The sequence below is a fragment of the Desarmillaria tabescens genome (genome assembly GCF_030435595.1).
Source record: "Desarmillaria tabescens strain CCBAS 213 chromosome Unknown EV420scaffold_20, whole genome shotgun sequence".
In the NCBI taxonomy this organism is placed as follows: domain Eukaryota; kingdom Fungi; phylum Basidiomycota; class Agaricomycetes; order Agaricales; family Physalacriaceae; genus Desarmillaria; species Desarmillaria tabescens.
This window is the reverse complement of record NW_026848319.1, coordinates 521,534-547,396: the sequence shown is the minus strand read 5'-3', so window position 1 is coordinate 547,396 and position 25,863 is coordinate 521,534. Positions and strand designations below refer to the sequence as shown.

The window sequence follows — 25,863 nt, the reverse complement described above, 5'->3', positions numbered from 1 at the left end:
CTAGTGCCCAATGATGAAATGTATGCAGGCTAAGGCTTTGCACTACGATAACAAAGGACATGTCTCACCACAATAATTTACCTTTCTCTAGGCTCGCTTTGGCATGACATGATTTTCCGGTTATGCCAAATTCCAATGAACCTGCTATTTCCCTCTATTTCCCCTCGAGGGCTGCCCATCGATCACTTAGACTAGCAACCCTTGGTGGCGCAGCTAGTCGAAATCGAGACCTCATTTTTAGAACTAGTCTTAACGGAGCCGGTGGTCTGTCCGCTCTAATTCTACAGACCATGGCCCAAGTGAGCCTGTGGCTGATTTGATGCATCTAAAGCTATGTGCTTGACAACACAACGATTGCAACGTTCTCTCAGGGCTTGCAGTTGAATACTCAGAGTACGTCCTTTCCCTCGTTCTTATCACGTTTCTGACCATCGTGCCACCTGCGTAGTTTCAGTTAAATTGCACCCGATGTGATAACGGAAGATGAAATCATGAGAGCCTTGCAAACATGCATCTCGTAACGTTAGTTCCGGCTCAGGAGGAATACCGGCGTTCCTACATGCCAAGCAAGAACAGAGACCTCCTCACCTTTCAAGATCACTATCTACTCTGGCCTGCCTCGTGGATGATTTGAACGTTGGCCTCCACAAGCGTCCCTCTAAGTAGTACTTGCCGTCATCCCCTTCAATACCCGGTACACATGCTAACCTCGTTTCTTCTCCGCCAATCCAGGTACAACCCTGACTCGATATCAGTTGACGACAAAGCCCGCCTTGCGTCCAGTATAGGAACGAACAGTTCTCTCTGCCTCGTGTCCGGGACAGCTGACAACTGCGCCACCCATTTTCTCTACATCCCGGACGTCTCGTATCGTACGATTTGAGACATCCGCCAATAATGCCCGCCTCAAACACCATTCATGGTCGCAGCGCCACCTTTGTCAGGTACATGCATATACGCTTGCCGCCGCTAAAGTCTAACTGGCTAATAACTGCTGCGCCGTCAACCGCCCGCCGTTTGACGGCGTTTGCTCGCGAGTGAAGAACAGATTAGGCTGTTCAGGCTGTTCGAGAGCTGTAGCCAAAGAGTTCTTCCGCGGTAACATTTTTAGGAGTCATCTGGGGAAGTGGGGAATTCAGTACGATCGCCGTGGTCCGCGCCTCGACATAACAACGAGGATAGTAAGCGAGGACAGTTCGTGTTTTTTCGGCCGACGTTTCGGTAGGCTTCGATGATGAAAATTTAGCACATCTATCTGACATAACCACCGATGGTAGAGGCGCTTGGCGAGTCGCGCCTCCAAGTCTATGTAAATATGTATGGCGACGGGGATTATTACGCATTCAAGTTTACCTTACTACAATGAACTGCTTGGTAGATCCCGTACTTCAAGGAAAGAACTGGCATGGATACGCGTTACGCGTCTAATTATACGTATTTGTATACAGTCACGGGTAGATATTATTTACAATAAGCATTGAACAATGACAGTGCAACTCCAACGAGTAAGAAATGGCATAGCAACTCCCTTAGCTTAGCCTAGGGCTGATTAAAGTGACTCCACAGACTCAGTGTAACCGTTGGGATCCCAGTCAATAAGTGACTGCGCGCGCAAGGTGCCGAATTCGCTACAAATTCGAGTCATGGAGTATTCCGAATGAGACAACCGCCTATCCACCTACGTATAATACAAATCACGAACCCACACTCCCGACAATGAATAATTTACCGACCCTGCAATTAACCGCTCCAATGACCGTTGGTGCCTCGGAAAATGACGCCTCGGGGTATTATCCCGCTCCAATGCTTCGCCGGTGCGTCAAGTGTGTTGGCCGCCCGCCCTTAGTCATCGGTGTTGGGTTGCCCGCCCAGTGCTCCCCGACCTTGCCATACATACACCGTCAGGCACTCGTATCAGTCCGACTGCACGGGAATTCTTTCAGTTCTTTTCTGAGGATCGCGAAAGGAATTACGATGACGTCGGACAATAGGAGGTGTACGTCGGTCAAGACTGATGACGGCTAAGTGACATTTTCCTTTTTCTCTATGACGTGAATTATTCAAGTGTTAACACAGAGGGGACTTGATAAGATCTGATCCGCAGATTGAGGACGATGGGACCCACTTGATGGGTAGGACGACCCTTCCATTGTTCATCGAATGTATCATGCGTGCATAGAATAGATACGGGAAGAGAAAAGGTAAAAAGAGCACCAGAACGTGATGCGGACTACTGTGAGAACCCCGAGAACGAAGGAGTCATTCTCGTCTCGCGAAGGACATCCAGAGTTGACGTTCATTATGCGAAATCAGTATTCTAGACTGCAGAAGCGGGGCAAATCATCAATAGACAAGGGTTCAGAAGGGCAGGAACATGTGGATGGTGAAAGGTATCTATAGACAGCGAGTGATTGAGTATGTAAAAGGGAACGAGGCAGGCCAAAGGCGACGAGAGGATAAAGGCCTTTGGAACCATCATCGCCGCAGTCTGAAAATCACCATGTGCTTGCGAAGCCGTGGGATTACGGACACCTCAGCGCCAGTAACAGCAGGCAGAAAATGTTTGAAAGCTGAAACAGACCGAGGATGGACGGTGTATTTGACTGGACCCACATGTCGGAGACTCGGATCGGTGGGACATGGTGCCACGTTCCATATACAGCTGTAGTCGTTGCCATGGAAGCCGAGTGCGGTCTTGATGACAAACGAATTAGAAGGCGGGAGCGGTGCTCGCAGCGATTGACTCGGGTATCGAGGACGTCTTCGACAGACGCTGATGTTAATATATCGAAGCTAATGCTGGAAGATGAACACGGTCTCAGAAAAGGATGTTGGTATACCAGGATCGAACAAATGATATGATGAACCATGCCCTTATTGTTATGTATTTTTGTAAGTACGGATGGAGGAATAGATATCGGCACGATTAGGCGCAGGAAGACCAGTGGAGATTGCGGTGCCTGTGGCGCCCGAAGACGCTTCCAGTAAAGCTGAACGAATATTCGCTTAGCGGCCCAACTGAGGTGAATACTGGGCTGAACATGATCTTCGCTATGGAGCAGCAGAATCGACGATTTATGAGACTCGACGGTATGTTGCCAAGTTGTCGATGTCAAACGACGAACAGGATCCGCGAAGCCGCAAGTGTGACCGTGACCGTGACAATAAGGCAACGAAGATGGGATCTGCCACGTCCGATCTGGCTGCCTACCTGGGAATTCGAAATTTTCAGATTCTGAAAAAAACGATGCGGTAACTTTATCGGCCCTGCCATGAGGCTGCTATATAACTCGCCCTCTTAGGGTACTGGCACCTTTCATTCGTCGTCGACGATGTTCCGCACAGGCTCGCCGTACTCGCCTTTCTTCACTTCCGGACTGCTGTCCTCCCCAGCCTCACCAACGTCGCCCGTCGACTTTAATGAGCTCGGGCCCCGTAGAGGCAGCCTCCCAACGTCGTCGTCCGACCGCTCCTCAGCCTATCATTATACTCTCCAGTCTAGACGTGATGTCAATGAGTTCCGCTCATTTCTATCTCTCGACCTAGCAGAGACACGTTCGCAGCGTTCAAAACGTGGGTCGAATAATCACTGGTCGGAAGTAGTGGCGCAGCACCCGTATGTTCTTTGTTCTTCCTTTCTTTTGTTCGTCGGCTAACCAATTTCTGTCTGTAGTCCCCTTCCCGACTCCCCGACGTTCACTTCTCGTTCGGCTTCCCCGCGGCTGCGCGCCATGCCGTCACCAAAGCCCGCGCCGTCCATTACACTTCCTGAGCTGCCGGTAGTGCTGACTCCTTCCCCAGTCGCATCTTCCTCTCGCACTCTCCCAGACTCCCTTACTAAACCTCTCCGAATAACTAAACCAAAAGTGCCGTCGCCTACTTCATCTCGCCCCCCAAAATCCCCCGTGGTCAAGGCGCCACTGCTCTCGCCTCGCGTTGCTCGCAGTATCTCCACTTCTACCGTTTCTACCCGCTACCGTACCCTCCGCCGTACATCTGCACTAGCAGCTCTTGAGGGCCACCGAAAACGCACGCAGTCGCTCTCGACATCGAAGAACTTTATCAGTCTTTCTGACGACGAAGGCGATGATGAGCTCTCTGATGACGACGACGAGTCTTCGGATTCTGATGAGAGCTTCATTGATGTATTCCCTTCCGTCCCAGAGCACTCGCGGGGCTCGCGGAGGAGTAGATCTGACTGGTTACATCTCAAGAGCTTCATTGACCTTCGGAATGAGCGGGAAGACAGTACCCGCGAGAAGGACAGAGCATCTTTGACCAGCAGCAGTAGCTGGGGTTGGCGGAGCTACATCGAGATCACCATGTCATGAGCCTATCCCCTCCCCATATCATTCTTCCTTTTGGCGCCTTTCGTGCTTCGTATTTACGGACAACGCTTTCGCTTTCGTATTCGCTTTCATCGCCAACATTCACCCTCACACCCGTACTCTATCATATCGAACATTGTCCTTTTATTTTATATGCATAATAGCTTCCCAGCGACTTACGCTTTCTTCTCTTCGCTTCATTGCCATCCGTTCTTCGTCCTTGCAATGTATTTTTACCAGTCATCATTCCCATCTCTTCTTTGTACAACATGGCATATGCTTCTCGCCTCTCACGCTTATTCCATTAACGAGGCTGTTGATCATCCGTTCGCACATTCATACACACAGACAATGTACTAGTCCGTATACGATATTATACACTTGACATGCTCATTCTTCTACCGGTCCGCTAGACGTAAGCTATCTTTATTGAATGATGCCTCGCGTACCTTGGTGCAGAACCTCCATTTCGGATATCTGTTCCGGTTATCGCAGACTAAGATCCTTATCATATCCAGCGACCGAACTTGACTTCCGTTTTGGATCCATCCATCCAGTGTTCGCACCCACCATCAAAACAAGTGAGGAGACCCTGCCTTCAACCCTGCTGGGATCCGATGGTTGCTGGGGACGACTTTGAACATTCGCCCATAGCCGCTTTACTCTGATCCAAACACTCGGATCGGATTTCGTCGTTTGGTCTTGTGCGGAATCAATCGGGGATTTGCTTTGTTTGGACCATCTTACGGTAGTTCTTCCTCTTCTCTTGTTGGCTCCCACAGTGCTGTATAGTCTCCCTGCAATTTGTTTGGAAAACGCCGATCCCAGTGCAGTGTGTGTGCCTCTTCCAGAGCATCTCTTCACACCATCATCAACTTTTTTCACAGCAGCCCCGGTGTGTTTCATATCCTGGCACATCATGCGAGCTGATTTGCTGATTACGATAGATTATCTCCCGTTTATTAGATGGTGTCATACGCCAAACGCCCGTTGATATTCAGGCTCGACGGCTCCGCTTTTTTCACATATTTTACGCGTCATTAATCATTGGTCAAACGGTTGCCTCGCGTCCACGCGTGCGACCGTCGATTATGTGGAAAACGAGGATGCTAATGGGCAATGTGCGTCAGCTAGATCTCCCGTCTTCCACGACACGAAGAATGTTCTGATTCCCGGAGGACAAGTGGTACAGGCACTCGGTGCTGTTTCTGTTTCTGCTTACGCGACTCTTAGGGTTGAAGCAGTTGACAGCGGCCCGGCTCCTTCTAACCTTCTTTCATGGAAGGCGGTTTCAGCTACTAGTTGATTCCTTTGCTGAATATGTGCGTCTTCGCAGATCAGGTCCGGAATCTCGCTGCCAAGGTGGGTCCTGAATGAACTCCCGCGCCACATTGGACGTCCGCAATGTTCGTACTATGGGTGCAACTTTACTACCCAATTACCAACGGAAACTGCCGGATTAGAGAGCTCCCAAGGCCCGGGATCCACGCGCCATTTACTTCAACCGAGGCCGCCGATATAGCGCCAACTTCTCACCTACTTATTTCATGACTGGGCTCTTCACGACAAAGAGCGCTTAGCCGCCTCGTCGGATGTCACAGGCAGTTAATTGTTTTTTTTTCTTTTTCTTTTTGCTAGATTTCATATCAACAAGGGCCATCCAAGACCGTCTTGTTGCGTCGCAACATCTAAAGGGCATCCTCCGAGCCTGGGCTTTAAGCAACGGTTTCTTGGAGAGTATTCTCCCACCACGACAGGATCGGGACCGCCAGGGAACGACGCAGGCATTAGCGATTACTTTTCAATCGTATTTGGATGTTATTTCCTTAGACAAGTTCACACACCTAACGTGCTTCTCCGTCTGTAGATATATCGAGTCACATATCGACGAGCTCTTGATCACGATCTACAAAGGTCCGTATGTCAAGGGGGATTTGCGGTTCCGATCCATTAGTCCAATTCCAGGACGCTGGCAACGCGAGGCAGCTATTCACGGGCTGCAGACACCGGCAAGCCGGTAACCGCAGGCGCAGTAAAGACGCTCAGGTCTGGACTGGGAAAAAAATCAGAAGAGCAAGATCTCGGATTAACTTTGTAGGTATTTACATACGCGTTCGTTGCTGTTCACTTTGATAGGCAAGGCGACTTAGATGATAGCGTGTCGTTCGCCGTCCGTCCTCAGTTGAACTTGGAGTCTATCGACCGTCGTGAAATCAACACGCTGTTGGAGGGGAACTCTAGAACCTCGCGTTAGCGATAATTTGCGCGCAGGTGTTGTTTCTGGCGTCCTGCGTGCACGTACGTCCTGGAAGCTAGACTGCCTCGATGTCCCACTTCCATGATTCGAAGAGCATACTGTAATCAACGGCATGGTCATCATGCAACGGAAAAAGGTCGTTGTTAACGTTGACCACTAACTGACTTCTAGTCTGCCAGGAGACAAACCAGTGAGTTAGCCGTCTATCATAATTTATGCGAGCTTCGCTATTAATTTTTGATGCCCTAGATCTTGTCTGGCTACTAGTTCATATGTGCTACGATTCTCCATGGCTACACTTCCTCTAGAACTTGAAGAGATAATCGTATATGAGGCCTGCCATTCTGAAATGCCGTCCTACATCCGTAAATCGGTCATGATTACTTGTCCTTTGGTTAACCGAATGTGGAAAGCGGTCTTTGGCCTAATCGCTTCCCGGGATGTATGCGCCGCCAACCTTGTACTAACTTATTGGCTCCAAAATTTCACTATCTGCTAGGATTTCATCGCCTGGCTTACCCACACCGTTACCTGGGTTTTCGATACCTGGAAGCACATCGAGGGCAGAGATGCCTGGAAGACTCGTGCAGCCATCTGATTATGTTGGCTTCGAGGCTCCTTTTTCCGGACATCAGATATATCTCTTGCGGCTTCAGTTGGAACGATGTTTGGGTACTTCGTGGTCTTCCCGTTGACGTTATCTGCCGTCGGTACCTTTCGGAACCCCATACCACATACGCGTGGAGGTGAATGTCTCCATTACAGACCCTGACTCCTCGTCGAGTTTCTGTCGCAGAAACAAGTCTGATGTATTACTTCGTGTCGACTACACATTGAACAAGATCTGCGTTACTGAGTACAATCCTACGCCTCTTTTCCCGCACGAACAGAAGATAATATTCGATGCAGTATGCTTTCACCAAAGCGGACATAAATCAGAGCTGTAATCAACTGGGGATCTGAAGTATATTAATTGGTGTTTGTAGGAAGCATCCAAGCTATCCCATTGCCGTACGTGGGTGGAGCCTCTTTCACTTGATTTGTCTGACATGCATCCATGGAAGGCATGGCGCCTAAACATTGGTTCCAAGCCTAACGTAAAACATAAAGGAGGGGAGGCGTTTTAGTGCAGAAAGACGCACAGTTAGCGTGTGTTGTGGCGGCTAGTTGACCACTTTACCGAGAGAAGAACCGCCGTCTGTTGGGCTCGAAAGGTGCTTAAGCTCGTACCAGTACGCTTGAGATGTGTTCATATCGCTGTTATACGAATAATTCCAGAGTCCTGTGAAAAATCCAGTATTATGGCCGTTGGAACTGAAGGCACGAGAAAATTCTCTACGTCGTGGTTGGAAGTCGGACCAAGCTGCCGAGACTAAATTCTATCCAAAAATGGAATATAGTTCCCACGATCAATACAGAACTTGACCCACTTTCCGCTTGTTCTCATTTATCGTGCCTCATGCACTTACACCCAACGCTTCCTTTCCACAATGTCGTCAAGTCGGTCTAACTCGTCAAATTCTGTTGCTCAAAGCCATGCCTCGCGTCGCGACAACCAATCTATTTCCTCCAACCATTCGGGACGCAGTGAGCGAACAGGCAGTTCACGGACACATGTAAGCGTGCTGCAATCGACGAATCTTCTTTCGTATTGATATTTCTATAGCCAGCGGTCGAGTCTGCGGTGACACGTCTGCTGATGTCTATCAAGATGCTGCTGGAGGCACTCACACAATGGAGTCTCATGGAAGTGGACGAAACCCATGTCAGTGATGTATACGTTCAGTTGGGGAACGACTTCAATGCTGCAGTGGCAGCGTTCGCCGCGTTCAATATCGATATGAAGTGAGTACTACTTTGGAAATCCCATTCATGTTTATTCATCGTGTCTAGTGAGCTTCTATCTGTACCAGATGACTTGCGAACAGTCCTAGAACAATGTCTTGCTGAGGACCCTACACCCGAAAATCTCGAGATATACCTTCCGACTGTCAGGCAAATCATTACCCAGCTGCTACAAGGTCTGCGGGGGAAGCAGTCCATATATCGGCGCATTGTCTCTGACCATCGACGAAGGTCTGAGCAGTCTGGCCATGAGAGGACTGATAGTAGGTCGTCACGTAGCGATCGAACAACGCGGCGGGAACCATCGCATCGAAGTCAGCTATCGCGAACTATTGCAGAAAATGGAGGAGATTATCGAAGAAGTGGGTCGTCATCTGGAAGAAGAAGCCTTGGACAATCGTCTCGCGAGCAACTCAATGGAAACTCGTCATTCGTGGGAGGTTTTTCTCCTCAAGTCACGTCGCCTCCCCTTGGCCCTGAGCCAGAGATATCCGGAGAGATGCCTAATCCACATGATGCACCGCCGGCACCTGCTCCCATTCCGCCACCCAATGAGTCCCCTCCCGACACTTCCTTTGATGATGAATCGTCTGCTACCACAGCAACACCTCCGGCTGCAGCCCAGCGAGCCGTCCCATCCAGCGTGAAACGTTATTCTTTGGTTGATAAACCCATGACGTCCCCCCCTCCTGCTCCCAGTCTTGTTGTTGAACCATCAAGTCCCGAACATCCCTCCGATGAAAGGACTGCCTCGCCAGAGACCCCGCCCTCAGAAACTCCGCCTATAGATGCTGCGCAAGCTCCGGCTATGGCGAGTTCGCTTGCTGCTCTCAAACAAACCGATGCTCTAGAACGCAGGGCATCAAAGCGGTTTTCAACATATAATATATCCAAAATGACAGGTTCCTCTTCGCGAGAACGGTCCGTACGAGGACAGGCGAACCGACGTTCCATGGCAGTTTCATCTGCCCTTACGCCAGGAGAATTGGCCGTTCTTACGGAAGTGGATGACGAAGAGACTTCGTCTCTACCTCCAACACGAGGAGGTAGTTCATCTGTGTCTCTTCGTTCTCCTTCTCGAGGCTCAGAACGGCAAGCAACAACCCCTCCTATGCCGCCTTTGCCGTCAACACCTGCTAGGACACCGGAACCACCTGAGCCTCCTTTCTCGGCGAAGAAGCCGGCAGCGGCACCTGCTTTTGAGGAAGAACCAGAGACATCTAAGTTCACTGTTTTCTTGCAGCTTGGCAGGGAAGTTAAAAAGGCGATCATAGAACCTGGCATGTCGTTTTCATCGCTTAGGGTATTGTTCGTGGATCGCTTTTCATATAATCCCGGTCTCGATAACTTTCCTGCCATATATATTCGCGATCCTTCGAGTGGCGTTCAATATGAACTCGAAGATATGGACGAAGTTAAAGAAAAGTGTCTCCTGTCCCTGAACATCGAACGTGAGTGAATTATTACGGCATTCAATATTTTTACTCATTTCACTCGTAGCTCTTGACCAGATCAAGCAGCATATTGATACCCAGATCTCGACTTTGTCTCAAGATATCAAAGAGCTGCGATCAGTTGTTGCCAACAATAATCGACAATCCGCGCAGTTCCCCACTATTGTTGCCCAACCTCTCGCAGAGAGCACTCCCGCGCCTCCACGACCCACTGATAAGCAGTTTCAGCATGTTGCTAGACGGCTATCTCGATTCGTTGGCTCAGCTTCTCTCCCTTCTTCCCCCTTTACTCCCACCTCTATGCCTTCCATCATGCCCCAAATCACTGGACAATCGCTACAGCCACAGATGACAGGCAGCTCCGTATTTTCAGAATACTCAACACGCATTCATGACCGATTTAAAGACACAGTTCGACGAGGTGCAAAATCTCCGTCGAGACCTCGGGGTTATGCGACAGTTGTATACTGAGTTTATGAAGCAGACGAAAGAGTCCTTGGGCAATTTACGGACGCAGACGCAGTCAGTGAAACAGCTGGCTAATGTGAGCGTCGGTGGTGCCCGGGCGTTCATTGAAGCTGGCAAGAAGAGTCTGGACACTCGGAGTCAGAATATCTTGACCGAAGTCGAGAGGCTGCAAGATACGATTGACACCTGTGAAAGCTGACGTGCTCAAACGGCATATAACACCCAAGCCACTGTACATGAAGACGGTCAGGAAGGACGTGGATGCAGCGGCGTCTGAGCTTGAGAGTCTCAAGGAGCACATCATGACTATCAAGCCGATGTGGAAGAAGACATGGCAAGAGGAGCTACAGAATATTGTCGAGGAGCAGCAGTTCATGACTCACAACGAAGAGTTGCTCAACGATCTTCTCGAGGATCACAAGGCATTGGCCGAACTCTTTGGGCATTTGGAGCAGGTGGTTAGCATGGGCTCGCAGCGGATACCTAAAGGACGCCAATTCCAGCTGCCACCAGCCAGAGGAAAGTCGTGGAGGATTGAGCACGGTCATGATGGAAATTCGTGGTGCGGCTGTCGATCCTGAGAAACGACTGAAGGCGATTGAGGAAAGTCGGAAGATTCGGGCGAAGGAGCTGGAGAGCCGTTCGGATGACCTGCATGCTGAATTGACGGATTTTGTTGGCGGGAAGAAGCTGAGGATGACGGGAGGAGCAGAAGAGGCGGAACGGGTGAGGCAGAGGCGGAATGATCTAACGTTAAAGGCCATGTTTAATGGTGGTAGTGCTGGAGGGGGTGCGGTATTGGGAGGCGAAGCTTCTTCAGCGGGTTCGCCGGATATTTCTTCGGGGTCGTAATTTGGGGATATACTTTCATGAACTTTTGGAGTCTTTTCTTTCGTGTCATTTTCCACGGCATGAGCTGTGTAGTGTTTCATAGTGCTGTATTCTGCTTTCCTGCTTTCACATCATTCTTCAATTATTTTATTAGATTTCGGACATCATCTCGCTCGGGCTTGCGTTTACTCTTACGTTGATGATATCTTGGGGCTTTGACGACACAGCAGCATCAAATGTGAATCCTACTATGAGAGTTGGGGCAGAAGACACATGACCCATTGATGACAATGAAGCTCGATATTGGTCAATTGAAATGAGGATACACTGGAGAATAAATAGTACAACTAAAGTACAATCGCAAATGACATACTACAATATACCCTTCAATGTGAAATAAACATTTCCGAAGGCAGAACGTGCTACAAACTCAACACTCCAGTGTCATACTATGAATGTGCGCCGGGATTTTCTCGTGCTGCTTACTCCAATCGATGGGTCCTCTCGCCCACTCAGACGTCCCTTCTTCGCCACTCGCATCCCAAATACCGAACTGAATGCGAACACGGTGGGTGGGATAACGTTCATCCGCTTGTTCTGCAAAACGTGTCAACGGTTAATCTTACTGCAGCACATGAAATTTGATCGACCTTTCGTGAGTGTTCGTACGACCCTGTCATCGATGCTCCAAACAATCCTACCGGGGTCGTAGTCTATGGAATACGTATGCTTTTGAGCAATACTACCGCCGGAGTCCGACACGCGCTCGGTAGAAGCGTACTTGCCATACATCGGTTCTGTCTCGCCGGGAAGGAAAACAAAGACGTTGGTAGACCAGTGGTCCGGGTCGCCACCGAGAAGCTCCACATCGATCTCGTCTAATGAGTCTAACGAGTAGCTGTGAGAAACGCTAGAGGGGGTAGGTAGTTCAAGTTCTTACCTGAGCCAACGAGGATTACTGCGGTGACCACGCCCGCAACGGTTGGGGCGGAAACTTCGAAAGATACCTTTCCGTGCCTAATATAATTGTTTGATCAAAGACGGGTCGATGGAAGGATGCAAATACGCACACGAAGACTTCTGTCGAGTTGATTGTCGCGCCTTTACCAAGTTTGTCGTTCACGTTGCCAGTGGTCTTGATGGTTCCTTCAGGTTTGAGCAAATACATTACGAGTCCATTATCGCCAGTCTCGTAGGTTTCCTGAGGGCTGAGGGCTTTGAAGAGCGAGTCTGAACCAGTATTTGAAACGGAGCCAGAAGGGAACGTTGTGTAAAACGATTTGCAGCTGAAGTCGCCGGACGCTTTGACCGCCCATACATACGCGTAAACGGGAAGAAGACCGTAGAGTGAAAGAGCGTACATGATTATTTTACCGCGCTCAGAGAGAGCAACTTGAACTTAAATACGCGCCTACCGGCGAGTCATGTGACCGAGAAAGAAAAAAAGAAAAAATAAATAAAACGTTATGAAGGAGTAGCTGGAGTCGTTGGTGGTGAGATGGGTTTATTGAGATTCTCTAGCTGGATAGGCTGTCCTTCTGCACGTTTTTGCCACCAGTCCACGACCACGTTTTCGACGGTGCTCTCTCGTAACTTCCTCCGCTCCGATACCCGTGCTAATATAGCAGCCCGTGTCATGGCCATTGGATTCTTCATCTTGTTGTTCGAGCTGAGTTCCCGAGTCATCTTCAAGAACATAAGTTTCTGCGTCTCTTTGCCCTCGCTGACTTGGAAGGCATCCTCTAGCCTCTTCTCCCTTTCCTCCTTCGCCTTTTCATCCATCTCCTCCAGACGATGAGGGTAGTAGAAGGGTTCCACAAGCCCAACTACGGCTCGCTTGTAAGATGTCTTGGTTTGTGTTGCTCCGCGACGAGGCATGGCGGGGCGGTAGATGTCGGTTCGGATATATGTAGTCTTCACGCCGTAAACGGCGAGGAGGTAGGAACGAATGTCGGTTTTTGTGATGGAGGGCGGAATGCGGAAGGTAGCTTCGTAGGGATTGTAAGGCTGCCCTGGAGGCGTATTGTTCCGTACGAGACGAAAAATGACATTTGGAAGGTAGATGGTCTGTCCAACGATCTCGACTTCCTGCTTCCCGTCCCGAATGACCGTCTTCATACCACGAATCCGCGACCGCTGCTTGTTCTGTCTCTCATGCCACTTCTTTTCTGGCTCGTCTCCATCCCTGTGAGAAAGCAGGCCCTGCGCTTTGCGACGAAGGTAGCGAGCGTGGTCGCTGGGTGTGAGTCCAAGCGGCTGTTGCATCGGTTTCGCCTGGCTTGATGACTCGACCCGATTTTTTTTCGCGACGAGCTCGAACAGCGATGGGAGTAGACGCCTGTCCGGGCGATGAGAGCGGCTTCAGGCATAGCCGACGACGGTCGCTTGACCTTCACTTTTTTTGGGCCAGAGGGAGCAGAAGCTGTTGCTGTCGCAGACCGAATGGCAACGCCTGTCTCAGACGTCGGCCGCCCCAGTTGAGTAGAGACGCCGGAATGCTATCCCTAGCATGTTGTCGTCGACCACGGTGTTGGTGAATTCACTGCCGACGTGACCCGGTGATGACCATCGCTTGTCGAGAGAAAATCTCGCCACGTGATACACAGACACGCCCATCACCTCTAGCGTAGTCGTCCTAAAGCTTCTTCTTTCTTACCTCCATCTTCGCTACCAAGACTTGACGTGCGAACAAGCCATTCTCGCCGGCTGGCCCAGACGCCATGGCTTTCTCCCTAAAACGCTTCTTCCGAGGGATGAGGTCGGCATGCGCCCCAATAATGGCTATCATATGCTTCTCCCTTATGCTCACTTATATTTTCATTCTCTATCAACCGACGCCTGGACCTGGTATAAAGCAAAGACTTGGATGGCAGTCGTGGGACATTGTATCGATGTCGGAAAGCGACTTGGCCTCCGCCGCAAACACCACCGCTCCAACATCCGGCACTGACGAGGACATTCCAGACGGTGTGGATTGGTGGAATGTCACTCAAGGTGACGCAACTTACGATTCGGCTAGTCTCCCTTTGGATGTATGGGGACCGCTACTGCCTCATGATACCGGCCGTATGTGCTGCCTGCTTAATTGTAATCAGTCTCAGCTTACACGTAACTAGTGTCTGAAATCACCCTTACGCGATGTATGATTGACCCCAAGTTTGCGGAAGATCTCTGTTCGCCTGACACAACTCCGGAAAAGGATGCTATCAGGGGCAATTGGGTCCGTGTAGAGAGGAATCTCAACGTGGAAGCGGGATATTGGTCTGGGATATCTGGTGAAGCAGTATCTTACATACACTATTCTAGCCTGGCTGACTGCGGCACAGAGCTTGTATTACAGACGAACACGACGACAAGATATAAATCTCATTACTGATATCCGCTTGCTCCCTAAAGACGAGGAACCGAGCTCAGAAGATGGCTGGCATAAGGTCTCTCTCTCCGCTCGGGCTGGTGTTATTGGGGTTCCACCCATGTACCTGTGGTATCGTGTGGGAAAGACTGCAGGTGCTATGACTGCGGAAGAGCGCGGTCAAATAATAACCGAGCTTGACGTTTTGTATGGGGAGGATATTCCGTGGTACGGATTCGAGAAGTTGGAGCCGCCCACGCTACCCACTAACTGGACGAACCGTTGATACATGGTTAACGTTCCGTCGTGGTGTAAAGCCTCCACCACGCGCCCCGCCACTTCATTTCTCACACTCCGGCGACTTCAAGATCTTGCAAGTGGCTGACCTTCATTTTTCTGTCTCCCAAGGCAAATGCCGGGATGTTGACTTCCCATGCCAGAATTCGGATAACTTAACCTCCACGATGCTTGGAAGAGTGATTGATGCGGAGAAGCCTAGACCTTGTGGTCTTTAGTGGTGATCAACTCAATGGTCAAAGCACGTCTTGGGATTCCAAGTCGGTTCTGGCAAAATTTGCTAGAGCTGTGACAGAAAGAGGAATACCCTGGGCGGCTATCTTTGGAAACCACGATAGTGAAGTTGGTGCAGGGAGAGAGGAACAGATGAAGTTAATGAAGGCGTTGCCTTATAGTCTCGTTCAGCGGGGACCGGAGGACATACATGGCGTAGGGAATTACGTTCTTAAAGTCATGAGTGCGGATGCGTGAGTTTCCTTCACACTTGATAGAACAAAGCTGACATGGATACATAGGTCCAAGATGCATCTATTGACTCTATACTTCTTGGACTCGGGATCCTACTCCAATGGGTTTCTACAACTTCTGGGGAGCGTTTATGCCCACAGCATACGACTGGATACGGCAGGATCAAATCGATTGGTTCTTGCAGGAATCAGGTATGCTGTCCGATCGGTCTACCTCTGATTATGCTAATGCAGTACGATTTCTACAGGCTCAATATCGCCAATAGAACGACCTTTTTCACCTGATACGGGCAAAGATTTTGGTGACTCGTGGACCAAGCGACAAGAGGACCAAGTGACTCCAATAACGACCAAGCTAGCCAAACCAAACGCCCTCATGTTCTTCCATATTCCTTTGTATGTTGTTTGTCTTTTCATGATCGTTCGCTTTCCTCATATTGTGATAGACCTGAATCCTATACACCAGCGGATACTGACCCTCGAACAGGACAACCGCTCGATGTTGGTATCCATGGAGAGGAGACAGCAGGAAATGCGAAGGGAACTGATGGATTCTTTGAGAAAGCATTGCTGGCCTCATTGGAGAGCGAACATGTTTCGAAAGGAACTGAACATGAGGTCAAAGTTGTGGCGAATGGCCATTGTCATCGTGCGCAAATTTCTTTTACTATGGGCATTTACCTATGTTCCTGATCTTCAACCTTGCTAGTTACCGAGAATTGCCGTCGCGTGCACGGTATTTGGCTGTGCTTCGGAGGCGGAGGGTGAGTATTCAACTCGTTGTCCTAGATGGTGCCGTGCTAACGTTGGCTCAGGTCATATTCGGGTTACGGAAAGATAGGGTAAGCAGCCAATTCATCTCATCTGAGATTTTCAACGTATTCTGAATTATTCTGAGCAGGTTTGATCGCCGATTCCGGGTTTACCAAATTTCAGATTATGGGGAGACTATAAGAACATATAAACGAACTGAGAAAGATGAGATTCTCGATGAGATGGTCCTCGTCGGACGGGGTGCGGCACCATGACCCATAAGGGTCAAATCTATGTAATTTCAGATAACTTAAGCAAGGTGTACTTTAATATAATCTATCCAGGACAACAGCCGCACAGCAAAAGTGATGGAGGAGATTTTCTTCGTCTCCCATCAGTTGTATCGTAAAGATCAACGACATTGCAATTACAACAATGGCCGCCGCTTTGGACTACAAAATTATGGTTTGTCGTTGGAAGGAGATGATGAGTCGACAGTGCAGTTGAAAGGTAGGTATGCCTGAAAAGGCTGTACACCATCTGCACCTTACGCCCTCCAAGGCTCTTAAGCGCGTGGTGTATCTCTCCTTTTATTATTGCGTTTTAACGACCTTTACGACCTAAGAAGCCGAATCTGCCCGGTGCAGAGGAAGCCAAGACCAAAGACGATCTGGTATCGCTCAAATAATATGCTCGCTGTCCTCCCTCCACTCCTCCTCTTGATGCAGGTACTTCTCTCCACTGGGCTGCCCATTATTCCCCGGGATGATGACGACTGCGAAGCCTTCGACTCAGACTTTCCGGCGGGTTCGGTGGTAGATTCTGATGCAGATTCGAGCAACGTGCATTTCATCGCTATTAGTCCGAAAGGGTCGTTCACTACGGGGAACGGTGCTTTAGAGTTGAAGCTCCAGAAGCCTGATGGCGATGTTACGGCCAAAGATGGCATCAATGATAAAGTAGGTGTCGGAGCCACGATCAATGCTACCAAGCCTATGTCGTGCGTAGATCTAGGCTTTGAATCAAGGAATGGAACTGATTTTTTCGTTGAGTAGACATGGCAAAGTAACATTTGTAGCGGAGACCCCAAAAGTGGCTGGTGTTGTTTCCGCTATGATTCTCATAGGCTCTGGTATGTCCCACAAGCAAAGACATCCCATGGCGGACCTCGAATCTAATATTATGGACTAGATAGTCAAGATGAGATTGACATTGAAATTCTTGGCGGTGATATCGATCATTGGCAAACAAATTTCTTCGCGACGCCGCCTGGTTCAGAACCTATATTTGGGAAATTCGGGGATACTCATGGCTATAATGACAGCGACGCCTCCAGTACCCATACGTACGTCATCGATTGGAATCAGGACAGGATATCTTGGTCCGTAGATGGGGATGAAGTGCGGAGCGTGCAGAAAAGTGAGCTTCCGACAATTTGTATGCCTTGCCTTGACAAAACTATCACAGAGAATTCAACGAACGGAGGGCAAACATATTATCCGACGCACAAGATGGGAATGCAGATGGGCATTTGGGACGCTAGTGGTGAAGCTGATTCTGCGTCCTGGACTAAAGGACCTATTGATTGGAAGAATGCACCGGACAACATCAAAACGCTTATTCATAGTGTGAAAGTAGAATGCGGAGTCGTTCAATAGTATATACATTTCCGAGTATATTATAAGGAGGAAACGGTGATATATGTGTACGAATGACCATATACGATCATATTGCGATGGTTCTATATCTAACGTCGAGGTTCAAACCCGCTTATCCTTTGGAGGAACTGACTGTTTCGACATCTTTTATATCACGATCACCCATTGGAACATGGATGGCCCCAGAGTCGCCGTGAACTTCTCGAGATACCGAGATGTTGATAGCGTGTGGTCTATTGGCAGGCCCTACTTGATGATCCCAGAGGTCCCATGGAGTACAAGTTTTCTGAGTCACTGAATGCTTGGGTGACTATGCGTCTCCTCGAGTTGAGAACCTGCGGGAATAAATCCTATGACATTATATTGGACGTCAAGATATCAATGTCCTCACCACAAGTAAACTGTTTGCGTAGAGCTTCGATAACATCATCGCAGTGCAGAGATGCCAGTTTTGGTCCCGGAACTTGAGGAACAATATCATGTCCAGTGTGGCTACTGCGGCAGAAGCAAGCCCAGTTTCGAGGGTGATGACAGTGATTCGTGTAAGGAGCATGTCTGTCCGGTGGAAGCCGGTCTTGGCTTTCGATAGGAAGAACACCATGCACCCTGCGATGATGATATCGCATAATGCGGTTCCCGCGAGCCAGACCTACAAATCTAAGTGATGAATTGATGACTATTGATTCTTTATTAAATCGTACCGAAGCAGCTTTGAATGACTTAGACACTGTCAATGACTGGATAGTGAGTGACACGAATAAAACGAATTGACGACACGCACACTCCCTCACATCATTTATGCCTGTCACCATAACTCCTGTTATGATACCAGCGATAAATTGTGTCAGGGAGATCTACAGGGCAGTAGGCACAACGGTACTCAGGTCATTCGCAAACAGCTTACCAGGATGATAACTGCAGGAAGCCAAAGTTTTTTAGTCAAAAGACAGAGTCGCCATGCATAGAATGATTGCGCGACGAAGCTCACTAAAGAGGGTAAATAATCGGTATCATATAGAGGCAGTAGAGTTCCACCCACTCAAAGACCCAAATATCGGTAGAGTAAGCCAGATATAACCGACCCGTAGAAGTGCACTCGGTGTGCCCCATTGTGAGCAGAACGTTATAAAAGCGTCATGGGTCACCAAGATTGTCTGAATAATTTCAAGAACAAGCGCGAACGCGACAACACCCCGAACCACAGGTCTATCCGTGGAGTAATTCAAATAGTAAAAATCTGACGCAAACTCTCAGAAGAGGTACGCGCGCAAAGACTCTAAAAGACCCACGCATTTGGACCACCAGACATCCAAAGAGTCCCCAGTTGAACAGATTACCGAAAAACTGCAAAATGAGGTGAGGCGACGTATACAAGCCTCACAACTTCCGACGCCTACCAAGGCACCGGTCCTAGTCAAATTGGAATGAGTGACAAGTGTTAAGAACAGATAATAGTCGTGCACTCACAACACCTCGACGTCAGTGGGAATCGTGCCAGAGGAATTCGACATGTTCACTACGTGGGGGGAGACAGAGTAGACTGGCGGTAATTGGAAAAAGAAAACTTCGTTAAAGCATGGCTGATACCTTGTCACATTCCGCTCACCGGGGAACTACATGGGCTACGGTGAAAAATTTCCATGTCGACTGGTAGCAAAGGGACCTGAACCTTAAAACATCGGTCCATCCAGGGTCACACTACTTTTTGACCTCTGTTTTTGGTGAGTAGCGGCACACATCGCAGCAATAGCATGCCAAATGAGCTAGATATCATGAGGGGATGCATTCCATGCTTTCGGCAAGCAAGGCAAGTGATTTGTTCATCCTGAATTCCCCACCAATAAGATGGCGTTAGAGTGATGCAAAAGGATAGCTAGTCCCCTATCGGCGTCAGGATGTGTGCGGTTTGCACCCGAAGAAGTACGCAATATTCAGGTGACAAATCTGCCATTTCTGATCTATATGTATTCTCGTAATAGAATCATATGGGCGTTTGTATTTTTGTAGATCTAAAAACATGGAACCCCGATGATTCCGCTAGTCAGTTAAGTAGGGAAATAAAAATGTTAATAGGACATACCGGGCTCTTGGATATTTTGAGGCTTCTAAAACACCTTTTGTAGCGAATGCGCAAAGCTTGAAGTGAGCAAATTGCCATGTTAACTGAAGATTGAATTTGATTTGGATTTGACGCGCGTTGGACTCAGAAAGAAAAGAAGATCGCGTGCCGCGTGTCCGTGTGAAATTGGCACCGCTCCGGCGATGCCGGAGTTGCAACTCCCGCTCTATCCAACATCAAAATATTACAGCGGATGAGCAGGCTATCTCTCTGTATGAAAATTTGGCAGAGAATTTGAATCGTATGAATTAAAACTCGACAGGTTGCCTGTTATGTCTCACTGGCAAAAACCTGGATCGGCCCAACTTGAATTTTCGCGTCCCTTTGCTTCATCCGCTCTTTCTGATTTCTGATTTCTGACACTATTTCAGGATCATTTTGATGTAGTTGCCTTTGGTTCGATCCGCTTGCATGAATTGGGATGCCCAGACTGCGCATGTGGACTGAATGGGCGAAAGGAGCGCGTGACGCGTGAAGAGTTGTCAACCGTCTCCTTCAAAAGTACTTTCGCGGTGCTAAATAAGCTCGGCACGTTGTGTGGGAAGCTATCCCTATCTCTCCCTATCACCCTCACACCATTTGATCTCAAGTCTGAAAACCATGCCTTTCATCTCTGTGGACGATAGTGTATCTCAATCCTACAATTATGTGCTTGTCGGTGCGTACTTTTAAGTGTCTACCTATGGAATACAAGCCTTATTTACTATATGGCCACAGGCGGCGGGGTATGAACATCCTCTCCTCGATTGCAAGTCCTTCTCACTAATGGTGCGCAGACCGCAGGTTTGACTCTTGCAGCGAGGCTTTCAGAAGATCCTTCGGTGTCTGTCATTGTTCTCGAAGCTGGTGGCTTCAACCCAGAGGACCAGCTGATATGTAAGTTCTGTAGGCTGCCTTCGTGAGCTATTGCTAAGTTTACCCTTCAGCACGTCCGGTACAGTTTGGCGCTCATCTCGGTCAAGATGCTTATGCCTGGACTTTCAAGACGGTAGGTAATGTTGCAGCTTGCTATCCTAGCAACTTCAATTTGCGCGTTTAGGTCCCTCAGGAGAATGTTGCAGGAAGACAGATTGGATGGGATCGGCAAGTACCATGTTTTCTTCAACCAATTCCTGTCACTTACCGCCCATTGATTAGAGGCAAAGTTCTTGGAGGAAGCTCTGCAATCAACTTTTCTGTTTGGACGAATCCCGCGAAAGGGGACATTGATGGTATGCGCCTCCTATCACCACCGTCACGCGCCTGATCTCAACGTACAGATTGGGAGAAGCTCGGCAACACTGGGTTGGAACTGGGAAAACTTCAGCAAATATCTCTCGAGAGCAATCTCGTAAGCTCCCTCCATATGAAGTCGATGTTGTTTCACGGATACGTTTTTCAGTATCACTCTACCAACTGGTTCTCCAGCACAGCTTGAACGACGAGGTAGTCTGGAAACTTGGAACTTGCCAAAGAACGGTAGCTTATTTCTGAGCAACGGCACAGGCGTGATGCTAATCACGACCAACCGTTTAAGGTCCCCTTCAAGTATCTTTTCCGCGTAATCTTCCGGACGTAGACATTCGCTTTCACGAGGTACATTCAGTCATTGTTGATGCAATGGTATGCTGACTGAGTGGTCTCCAGGCATTGGTGAATTTAGGCGTGCCGAAGGCCCCGTTACCGGTTTGTGGGATTTTTGAAACAGAAAAGCCGGCCACTGATAATATACAAATATTTTAGCTTGACGGAGACGTGAGTGCATTATATCTATACCTCTTTTTCTCTATAATGATTCCTTGCAGCCACAAGGTACTTTCTTAACAGCAAATACATTGGACCCCTTATCCCATTCGCGTTCTTACTCGACGGTATAGGTACTCTTTTTTCCTAAAGGAGTTGACTCAAACTCGAGCCAGAACTTCTACCTTCGGAACTCGGACCGGCCGAATCTTTCCATTCTGCTCTCCGCGTATGCCACTAAAGTAGTATTTTCCGATGCAGAAGGAGACTTGATTGCCACCTGGTGTTGAATTTATTCATGGAGAAAAATCCTACGTGGTACGCGCAGATAAGGAAGTGATTCTATCTGTTGGGTATGTTGCATCATTCATCATAGAACTTATGAAATGACCATGATTTAGAGCACTGAAGACACCTCATCTATTGGAGCTCTCCGGAATCGGACGTCCTGATGTATTGAAACAGGCTGGCATCACCCCGAGGCTTGATCTTCCTGTTGGAGAGAATGTCCAGGAGCATGTTTTCGCATCGCTAAGCTATGGTCAGGCTTTGATGATGCCACATTACTATAAGTCATTGACATCGCACTCCAGAATTGAAGGATGGAGTGGCAGACGACACTCTCGACGTCCTTGGTGATGAAGTTGAACGCCAAAAACACATCGATCTTCAGTTAGTCCATGTCATTACTTTAACATCTGCCGCGCCTAACCATCTACTGTAGCGCCCGCGGCGAGGGAGTCTTCAGTATGGGCATCGTCAACTTCGCCTTCCTGCCTCTAAGTACACTGTCTCCCAACTCTGATGCCATATATTCGGCGACCATCAATTCCATTAAGGAGAAGATAGATCAAGGGCGATACTCTGTCGGGGCCACGGAGACCCTCAAAATGCAGATTCAGAAGGTTGAAAGAAATGCCTTGGACTGCGAGATCACAACTTTGCCAGGATTCCTCTCAGGTCCAAGTAAGGACGCTCTCATAGTTACTCGTGCTCCGCTCAATACCCTTCTTCAGATCCCCCTAGGCCAGGAAGGAAGCATTTCAACATTTTCTGCATGAATAATAGTTTGTTCTCGAGAGGCACGGCGGTATGCTCTCTCCCGCAGAATTCTTGACTCGCATCTGAGGATGTAATAGCATCTCACCTCCAGTGATCCCTTAGTGGATCCTGCGTACGATCCTTGTTACTTTGAAGATAAAGCTGGTAAGCAGTTCACTTGCAGGAGCCGGATTGCTTGTCTCATGGTTTCTCAGATCTCGGAGCTCTAATTGAAACGGTTAAATTCGCGCGCAAGGTCTGCCGAACTTCCCCATTCAAGGATGTTCTCGGTACGACACTCTTAAGCATAATTCACTTGAGCATCTCATTCATTGCACATATCAGACGAGGAACCAGTGGAAGTCAACCCGGGCCCGAACGTCCAGACCAACGAAGAGATTGGCGGTAATACAAATCCTGCACAAAACATATATCTTCTCATCGCGTTACTCTAGCTTGGATCAAACAAGTTCTTACCTCTACTTGGCGTATGTCAGAGTCCCTACCAACTTAAACCTGAAACTTACATAACTTCACTTGCTATAGACACGGTCGGAACCGCTTCGATGCTTCCGAGGGACAAGGGAGGAGTAGTCGATTCCAAACTCAAGGTACTTCGATCCATCCTTCTGCATGCTGGTGTATTTACAGTGCAAATCCTAAAGGTATACGGTACCACCAATCTTCGCGTTGTGGATCTCTCCATTGCCCCCTTACAGGTCTCCGCACACACCCAATGTAAGAAATATGTCGTTCAATCAACTTTCATAATTAATTGAGGTCATTCAGCGCTCGCATACGGAATTGCCTGAGCAAGGTGAGTTTCTTGCGGGTTGAGTTTGTCCTTGTACTGAGTTCCTCCATAGCGGCGGATATCATCAAAGGCTTGATTTAAGTTCTTATATTAGGACCCGCCAGTACGGACTACGCATGAGAGTCATGTTAAGCGAGGTGACAATGGTGGACATAACCCAGAAGCATATCCAGTTTTTGGAATGCTCTACAGTTGTATTATATGTAAATAAATAGCCAAATGTACTTCGGGATCGGTAGTTGTCGGGTTTACCTCATACTTGACCAAAGTTGTAATGAGTCGCTGTGAAATACAAGTGTTACTTTGTTCGTAGTGCAGTATCACGTAGCCTGCAAAACCGAAGAGAAGCTTGGTACGTTACACAGTTACTTGATAACCTTTATCATACAACGCGACGTTGACAGATATGCCCTTAGCCGAACCTCTGCACGACTTCTTGTAAATAACAATCGTCGTAGCAAAACCTGTATTTGTATCCGTCGTTAAAACAAAGGAGGGAAGTAGCATTATCAAGACACACAAAGGATCATCAAAATCCATCCCATGCCAGCCACTAGTGAGTCCGCCACATACCACATAGACGCGTCTCCGTCTGAATATATCTCAAAGTTGCACTGGTAAGGAAGCTGCTCTGTCAGGCATATCGACAAAACTACCGTTGACCGAAGATTAGCCGCGCAATTAAGCTACATTTAGTTAATTGCATACTTAGCCATACTACCGTCAGGGTGGCATAGGATACGAGGTGAGCTTTAGCCCCTGTGAGCGCATGTCTTGAGTCAGGGCGATAGTTGTATGAGAGCCTATTACACGAGCAAGTCACAACCAAGTGATGAAAGGCAAGAACTTGAGCGACGCACAGGACACTAGCCCATATCCAATTGAAAAGGGCAACGAACCCGGCAATAGAGCCAAAAACAGCTAGTGAGATATTCATGGGCACATCGTCGCAGAGAAGCAGTAGAGTATATCACGTACTTTGCACTGAGACACTGTAAAACCCAACGCCACGGTTCGATATTGCTGCAAAGATTCCCCATCCCATTTGAATGAACGCGACGACAAGGATCTACGCTAGTCGGGTACAATCAGCATGGAGAGATAATCTACAGGTCTTTCAGTGCGCTTACAATACAGATGCACCCGAATTTTCGTCGGTTTTGGGAGAGGTGTGCGGCGCGGTCTGTCCCTTTTATCCTGGGCGTCGTGTACGGCAACAAAGTTATCGTGAAGCGACGCTATCCTCTTTGATGATCGGAGTACAAGGCAGGCAGTTACACCACCTTGATCCAAAATCATCAACGAGCTACACATTCGTAGGAAGACGAAATACATACAGAATACACATATCATGCATGCTAGCGTCATTGATGTTGCATTCAGAGAACACCATCTGTCCTCGGGACTATCCGGTGGTGGAGGGATGATGGCGTAGTCACAGTTATACGGCAACTGAGGGGAGAGCATCAATGCCAGCGCTGGAAGGTGGTAAGAGTCATACGTAGACATAAATAAGGAAACATACCGAGCCATATGATCGTCAGCATCCCGAGCGAATAGATGTGCGTTATAAATCGCGCAAATAAGTGTTTCGAGTGTGGTTTGGTGTTGTTACAAAGCCTGAGCAAATGCATCAGCTGCTGCCAATGAATACTCCAAAGAGTTCCATAAAGGGCGTACAGAATGCACGTCCACACTGTCGTGACAACGGCGAAAAATGTCGTGAAGCTCTCGAAGATGGCTACAAGAAAATGTGTCATTTAAACCTATCCATTACATTGAAAAAAGGAAATCACATACTCTGTGTCACCCATGGCCTCCGATTTGTATCCCTATGGAAAACTGCCCCAGTTAAAGCGACCCCAGTCTGCAATACAGACAACGACAGGATAGTTGCTAGTAGGAAGTGTGTTATTTCGCTGTCATGCGTCGAGGAAGAGAACGCACAGTAGAGTCCGGTACGCATGCTACAAGACATCTAGGAGAGGAAGATATAAGAGACCTCAGACGCCTTGATCGAGGTTTATTAAGTACTAGAACATTAACCAGCAGTGCCTCGATGTGTTTGATGGTGAATTTGACTGATGAGGTAGTATCCATCGAACCTATACGAATTTTGAATCTGGTTTACCACTAGAAAATCACTTCCAAATTCCAATCATGTTACGGGCGAGTTGAGTGTCGATATGCAGAAGGAATAAAAGTGACGAAAATATACAAATTCAGTCTAAGCATGAAACCGTTGCTAACTTTCATGGTATCGGCGCGGGAGCGATGTTTGAAAATAGTCACTGCCGACACTCGGCATTGTGTTAAGACTAGTGTTGCCGCGGCTCGGCTTAAAGTCGCTTGAGCCGGTGAGCCGAGCCTTAATAAGCCGAGCCTGAGTCTCTATTGGCTCAGACTCATTCTAAGCTCAAGCCCATATAGGAGCCGGCTAAAGCCGGGCTTGAGTCG

General features: G+C 48.5%; 12 protein-coding genes across 12 annotated transcripts; 7 read left to right on the top strand and 5 right to left on the bottom strand.

Moving 5' to 3' along the window:
* Positions 1-3,332: 3,332 nt before the first annotated feature.
* On the top strand, positions 3,333-4,731 carry EV420DRAFT_1335181 (uncharacterized protein; the record flags this gene model as incomplete). The annotated part of the gene is made up of 2 exons (XM_060468859.1): positions 3,333-3,643; positions 3,674-4,731. 2 exons carry the CDS (start codon positions 3,333-3,335, stop codon positions 4,329-4,331), a joined length of 969 nt encoding a protein of 322 aa, XP_060330101.1. The 3' UTR covers positions 4,332-4,731.
* A 1,089-nt stretch (positions 4,732-5,820) lies between these two features.
* EV420DRAFT_478997 (uncharacterized protein) lies at positions 5,821-6,580 on the top strand. Its single transcript, XM_060482311.1, has 4 exons — positions 5,821-6,135; positions 6,196-6,242; positions 6,294-6,422; positions 6,470-6,580. The coding sequence occupies exons 1-3, from the start codon at positions 5,921-5,923 to the stop codon at positions 6,347-6,349; spliced, it is 318 nt and encodes a 105-aa protein (XP_060330100.1). The 5' UTR covers positions 5,821-5,920; the 3' UTR covers positions 6,350-6,422; positions 6,470-6,580.
* Positions 6,581-6,874: 294 nt separating this feature from the next.
* Positions 6,875-7,183, top strand: EV420DRAFT_1643655 (uncharacterized protein; the record flags this gene model as incomplete). The annotated part of the gene is made up of 2 exons (XM_060477545.1): positions 6,875-7,027; positions 7,085-7,183. The coding sequence occupies 2 exons, from the start codon at positions 6,875-6,877 to the stop codon at positions 7,181-7,183; spliced, it is 252 nt and encodes an 83-aa protein (XP_060330099.1).
* An 843-nt stretch (positions 7,184-8,026) lies between these two features.
* EV420DRAFT_1764734 (bud site selection protein 6) lies at positions 8,027-11,204 on the top strand (the record flags this gene model as incomplete). Its single annotated transcript, XM_060480792.1, has 7 exons — positions 8,027-8,201; positions 8,252-8,430; positions 8,479-9,881; positions 9,931-10,247; positions 10,297-10,489; positions 10,548-10,810; positions 10,866-11,204. Exons 1-7 carry the CDS (start codon positions 8,076-8,078, stop codon positions 11,202-11,204), a joined length of 2,820 nt encoding a protein of 939 aa, XP_060330098.1. The 5' UTR covers positions 8,027-8,075.
* Positions 11,205-11,459: 255 nt separating this feature from the next.
* On the bottom strand, positions 11,460-12,546 carry EV420DRAFT_1687615 (glycoside hydrolase family 16 protein; the record flags this gene model as incomplete). The annotated part of the gene is made up of 4 exons (XM_060479299.1): positions 11,460-11,780; positions 11,834-12,070; positions 12,124-12,200; positions 12,254-12,546. The coding sequence occupies 4 exons, from the start codon at positions 12,544-12,546 to the stop codon at positions 11,614-11,616; spliced, it is 774 nt and encodes a 257-aa protein (XP_060330097.1). The 3' UTR covers positions 11,460-11,613.
* A 101-nt stretch (positions 12,547-12,647) lies between these two features.
* Positions 12,648-13,448, bottom strand: EV420DRAFT_1271206 (uncharacterized protein; the record flags this gene model as incomplete). The annotated part of the gene is made up of 1 exon (XM_060467623.1): positions 12,648-13,448. One exon carries the CDS (start codon positions 13,446-13,448, stop codon positions 12,648-12,650), a length of 801 nt encoding a protein of 266 aa, XP_060330096.1.
* Positions 13,449-13,903: 455 nt separating this feature from the next.
* Positions 13,904-16,327, top strand: EV420DRAFT_1620975 (Metallo-dependent phosphatase-like protein; the record flags this gene model as incomplete). The annotated part of the gene is given in 12 exon segments (XM_060475634.1): positions 13,904-14,249; positions 14,300-14,466; positions 14,510-14,760; positions 14,780-15,011; positions 15,094-15,299; positions 15,348-15,426; positions 15,461-15,491; positions 15,548-15,695; positions 15,746-15,948; positions 16,009-16,063; positions 16,115-16,141; positions 16,201-16,327. 12 exon segments carry the CDS (start codon positions 13,904-13,906, stop codon positions 16,325-16,327), a joined length of 1,872 nt encoding a protein of 623 aa, XP_060330095.1.
* Positions 16,328-16,774: 447 nt separating this feature from the next.
* Positions 16,775-17,710, top strand: EV420DRAFT_1271368 (concanavalin A-like lectin/glucanase; the record flags this gene model as incomplete). The annotated part of the gene is made up of 3 exons (XM_060467634.1): positions 16,775-17,049; positions 17,105-17,184; positions 17,244-17,710. The coding sequence occupies 3 exons, from the start codon at positions 16,775-16,777 to the stop codon at positions 17,708-17,710; spliced, it is 822 nt and encodes a 273-aa protein (XP_060330094.1).
* A 103-nt stretch (positions 17,711-17,813) lies between these two features.
* On the bottom strand, positions 17,814-19,477 carry EV420DRAFT_478737 (uncharacterized protein). Its single transcript, XM_060482310.1, has 10 exons — positions 19,317-19,477; positions 19,178-19,250; positions 19,108-19,120; positions 19,000-19,054; positions 18,750-18,947; positions 18,615-18,697; positions 18,492-18,564; positions 18,412-18,437; positions 18,102-18,359; positions 17,814-18,045 (listed from the first exon to the last, which is right to left on the bottom strand). The coding sequence occupies exons 2-10, from the start codon at positions 19,219-19,221 to the stop codon at positions 17,944-17,946; spliced, it is 852 nt and encodes a 283-aa protein (XP_060330093.1). The 5' UTR covers positions 19,222-19,250; positions 19,317-19,477; the 3' UTR covers positions 17,814-17,943.
* A 613-nt stretch (positions 19,478-20,090) lies between these two features.
* On the top strand, positions 20,091-23,487 carry EV420DRAFT_1687599 (uncharacterized protein; the record flags this gene model as incomplete). The annotated part of the gene is made up of 22 exons (XM_060479298.1): positions 20,091-20,487; positions 20,613-20,705; positions 20,756-20,817; positions 20,869-21,040; positions 21,089-21,159; positions 21,242-21,356; positions 21,415-21,431; positions 21,456-21,494; positions 21,552-21,563; positions 21,614-21,620; positions 21,880-21,904; positions 21,953-22,092; positions 22,145-22,223; positions 22,276-22,517; positions 22,568-22,641; positions 22,691-22,757; positions 22,808-22,882; positions 22,938-22,997; positions 23,048-23,080; positions 23,139-23,203; positions 23,382-23,409; positions 23,459-23,487. Exons 1-22 carry the CDS (start codon positions 20,430-20,432, stop codon positions 23,485-23,487), a joined length of 1,563 nt encoding a protein of 520 aa, XP_060330092.1. The 5' UTR covers positions 20,091-20,429.
* A 205-nt stretch (positions 23,488-23,692) lies between these two features.
* Positions 23,693-24,652, bottom strand: EV420DRAFT_478650 (uncharacterized protein). The gene is made up of 6 exons (XM_060482309.1): positions 24,537-24,652; positions 24,385-24,475; positions 24,267-24,327; positions 24,115-24,209; positions 23,927-24,058; positions 23,693-23,870 (listed from the first exon to the last, which is right to left on the bottom strand). The coding sequence occupies exons 2-6, from the start codon at positions 24,449-24,451 to the stop codon at positions 23,764-23,766; spliced, it is 462 nt and encodes a 153-aa protein (XP_060330091.1). The 5' UTR covers positions 24,452-24,475; positions 24,537-24,652; the 3' UTR covers positions 23,693-23,763.
* On the bottom strand, positions 24,653-25,647 carry EV420DRAFT_478649 (uncharacterized protein). The gene is made up of 7 exons (XM_060482308.1): positions 25,441-25,647; positions 25,354-25,384; positions 25,207-25,302; positions 25,087-25,147; positions 24,932-25,026; positions 24,744-24,858; positions 24,653-24,689 (listed from the first exon to the last, which is right to left on the bottom strand). Exons 1-6 carry the CDS (start codon positions 25,504-25,506, stop codon positions 24,848-24,850), a joined length of 360 nt encoding a protein of 119 aa, XP_060330090.1. The 5' UTR covers positions 25,507-25,647; the 3' UTR covers positions 24,653-24,689; positions 24,744-24,847.
* Positions 25,648-25,863: the final 216 nt, after the last annotated feature.

Coding starts and splice junctions, on each gene's coding strand:
- EV420DRAFT_478650 (XM_060482309.1), bottom strand. CDS start 24,451: ATGGGATGGGGAATCTTTGCAGCAATATCGAACCGTGGCGTTGGGTTT. Junction 24,059..24,114: donor CCTGACGGTAGTATGGCTAA/GTATGCAATTAA, acceptor GGTCAACGGTAG/TTTTGTCGATATGCCTGACA. Junction 23,871..23,926: donor ATGGATTTTGATGATCCTTT/GTGTGTCTTGAT, acceptor ATACAAATACAG/GTTTTGCTACGACGATTGTT.
- EV420DRAFT_478737 (XM_060482310.1), bottom strand. CDS start 19,221: ATGTCGAATTCCTCTGGCACGATTCCCACTGACGTCGAGGTGTT. Junction 18,948..18,999: donor ATGTCTGGTGGTCCAAATGC/GTGGGTCTTTTA, acceptor AGTTTGCGTCAG/ATTTTTACTATTTGAATTAC. Junction 18,046..18,101: donor ACGCAAACAGTTTACTTGTG/GTGAGGACATTG, acceptor TTATTCCCGCAG/GTTCTCAACTCGAGGAGACG.
- EV420DRAFT_478649 (XM_060482308.1), bottom strand. CDS start 25,506: ATGGATACTACCTCATCAGTCAAATTCACCATCAAACACATCGAGGCA. Junction 25,303..25,353: donor CATGCGTACCGGACTCTACT/GTGCGTTCTCTT, acceptor ACTTCCTACTAG/CAACTATCCTGTCGTTGTCT. Junction 25,027..25,086: donor ACAGTGTGGACGTGCATTCT/GTACGCCCTTTA, acceptor GCATTTGCTCAG/GCTTTGTAACAACACCAAAC.
- EV420DRAFT_478997 (XM_060482311.1), top strand. CDS start 5,921: ATGTCACAGGCAGTTAATTGTTTTTTTTTCTTTTTCTTTTTGCTAGAT. Junction 6,136..6,195: donor TTAGCGATTACTTTTCAATC/GTATTTGGATGT, acceptor CTCCGTCTGTAG/ATATATCGAGTCACATATCG. Junction 6,243..6,293: donor CTTGATCACGATCTACAAAG/GTCCGTATGTCA, acceptor GTCCAATTCCAG/GACGCTGGCAACGCGAGGCA.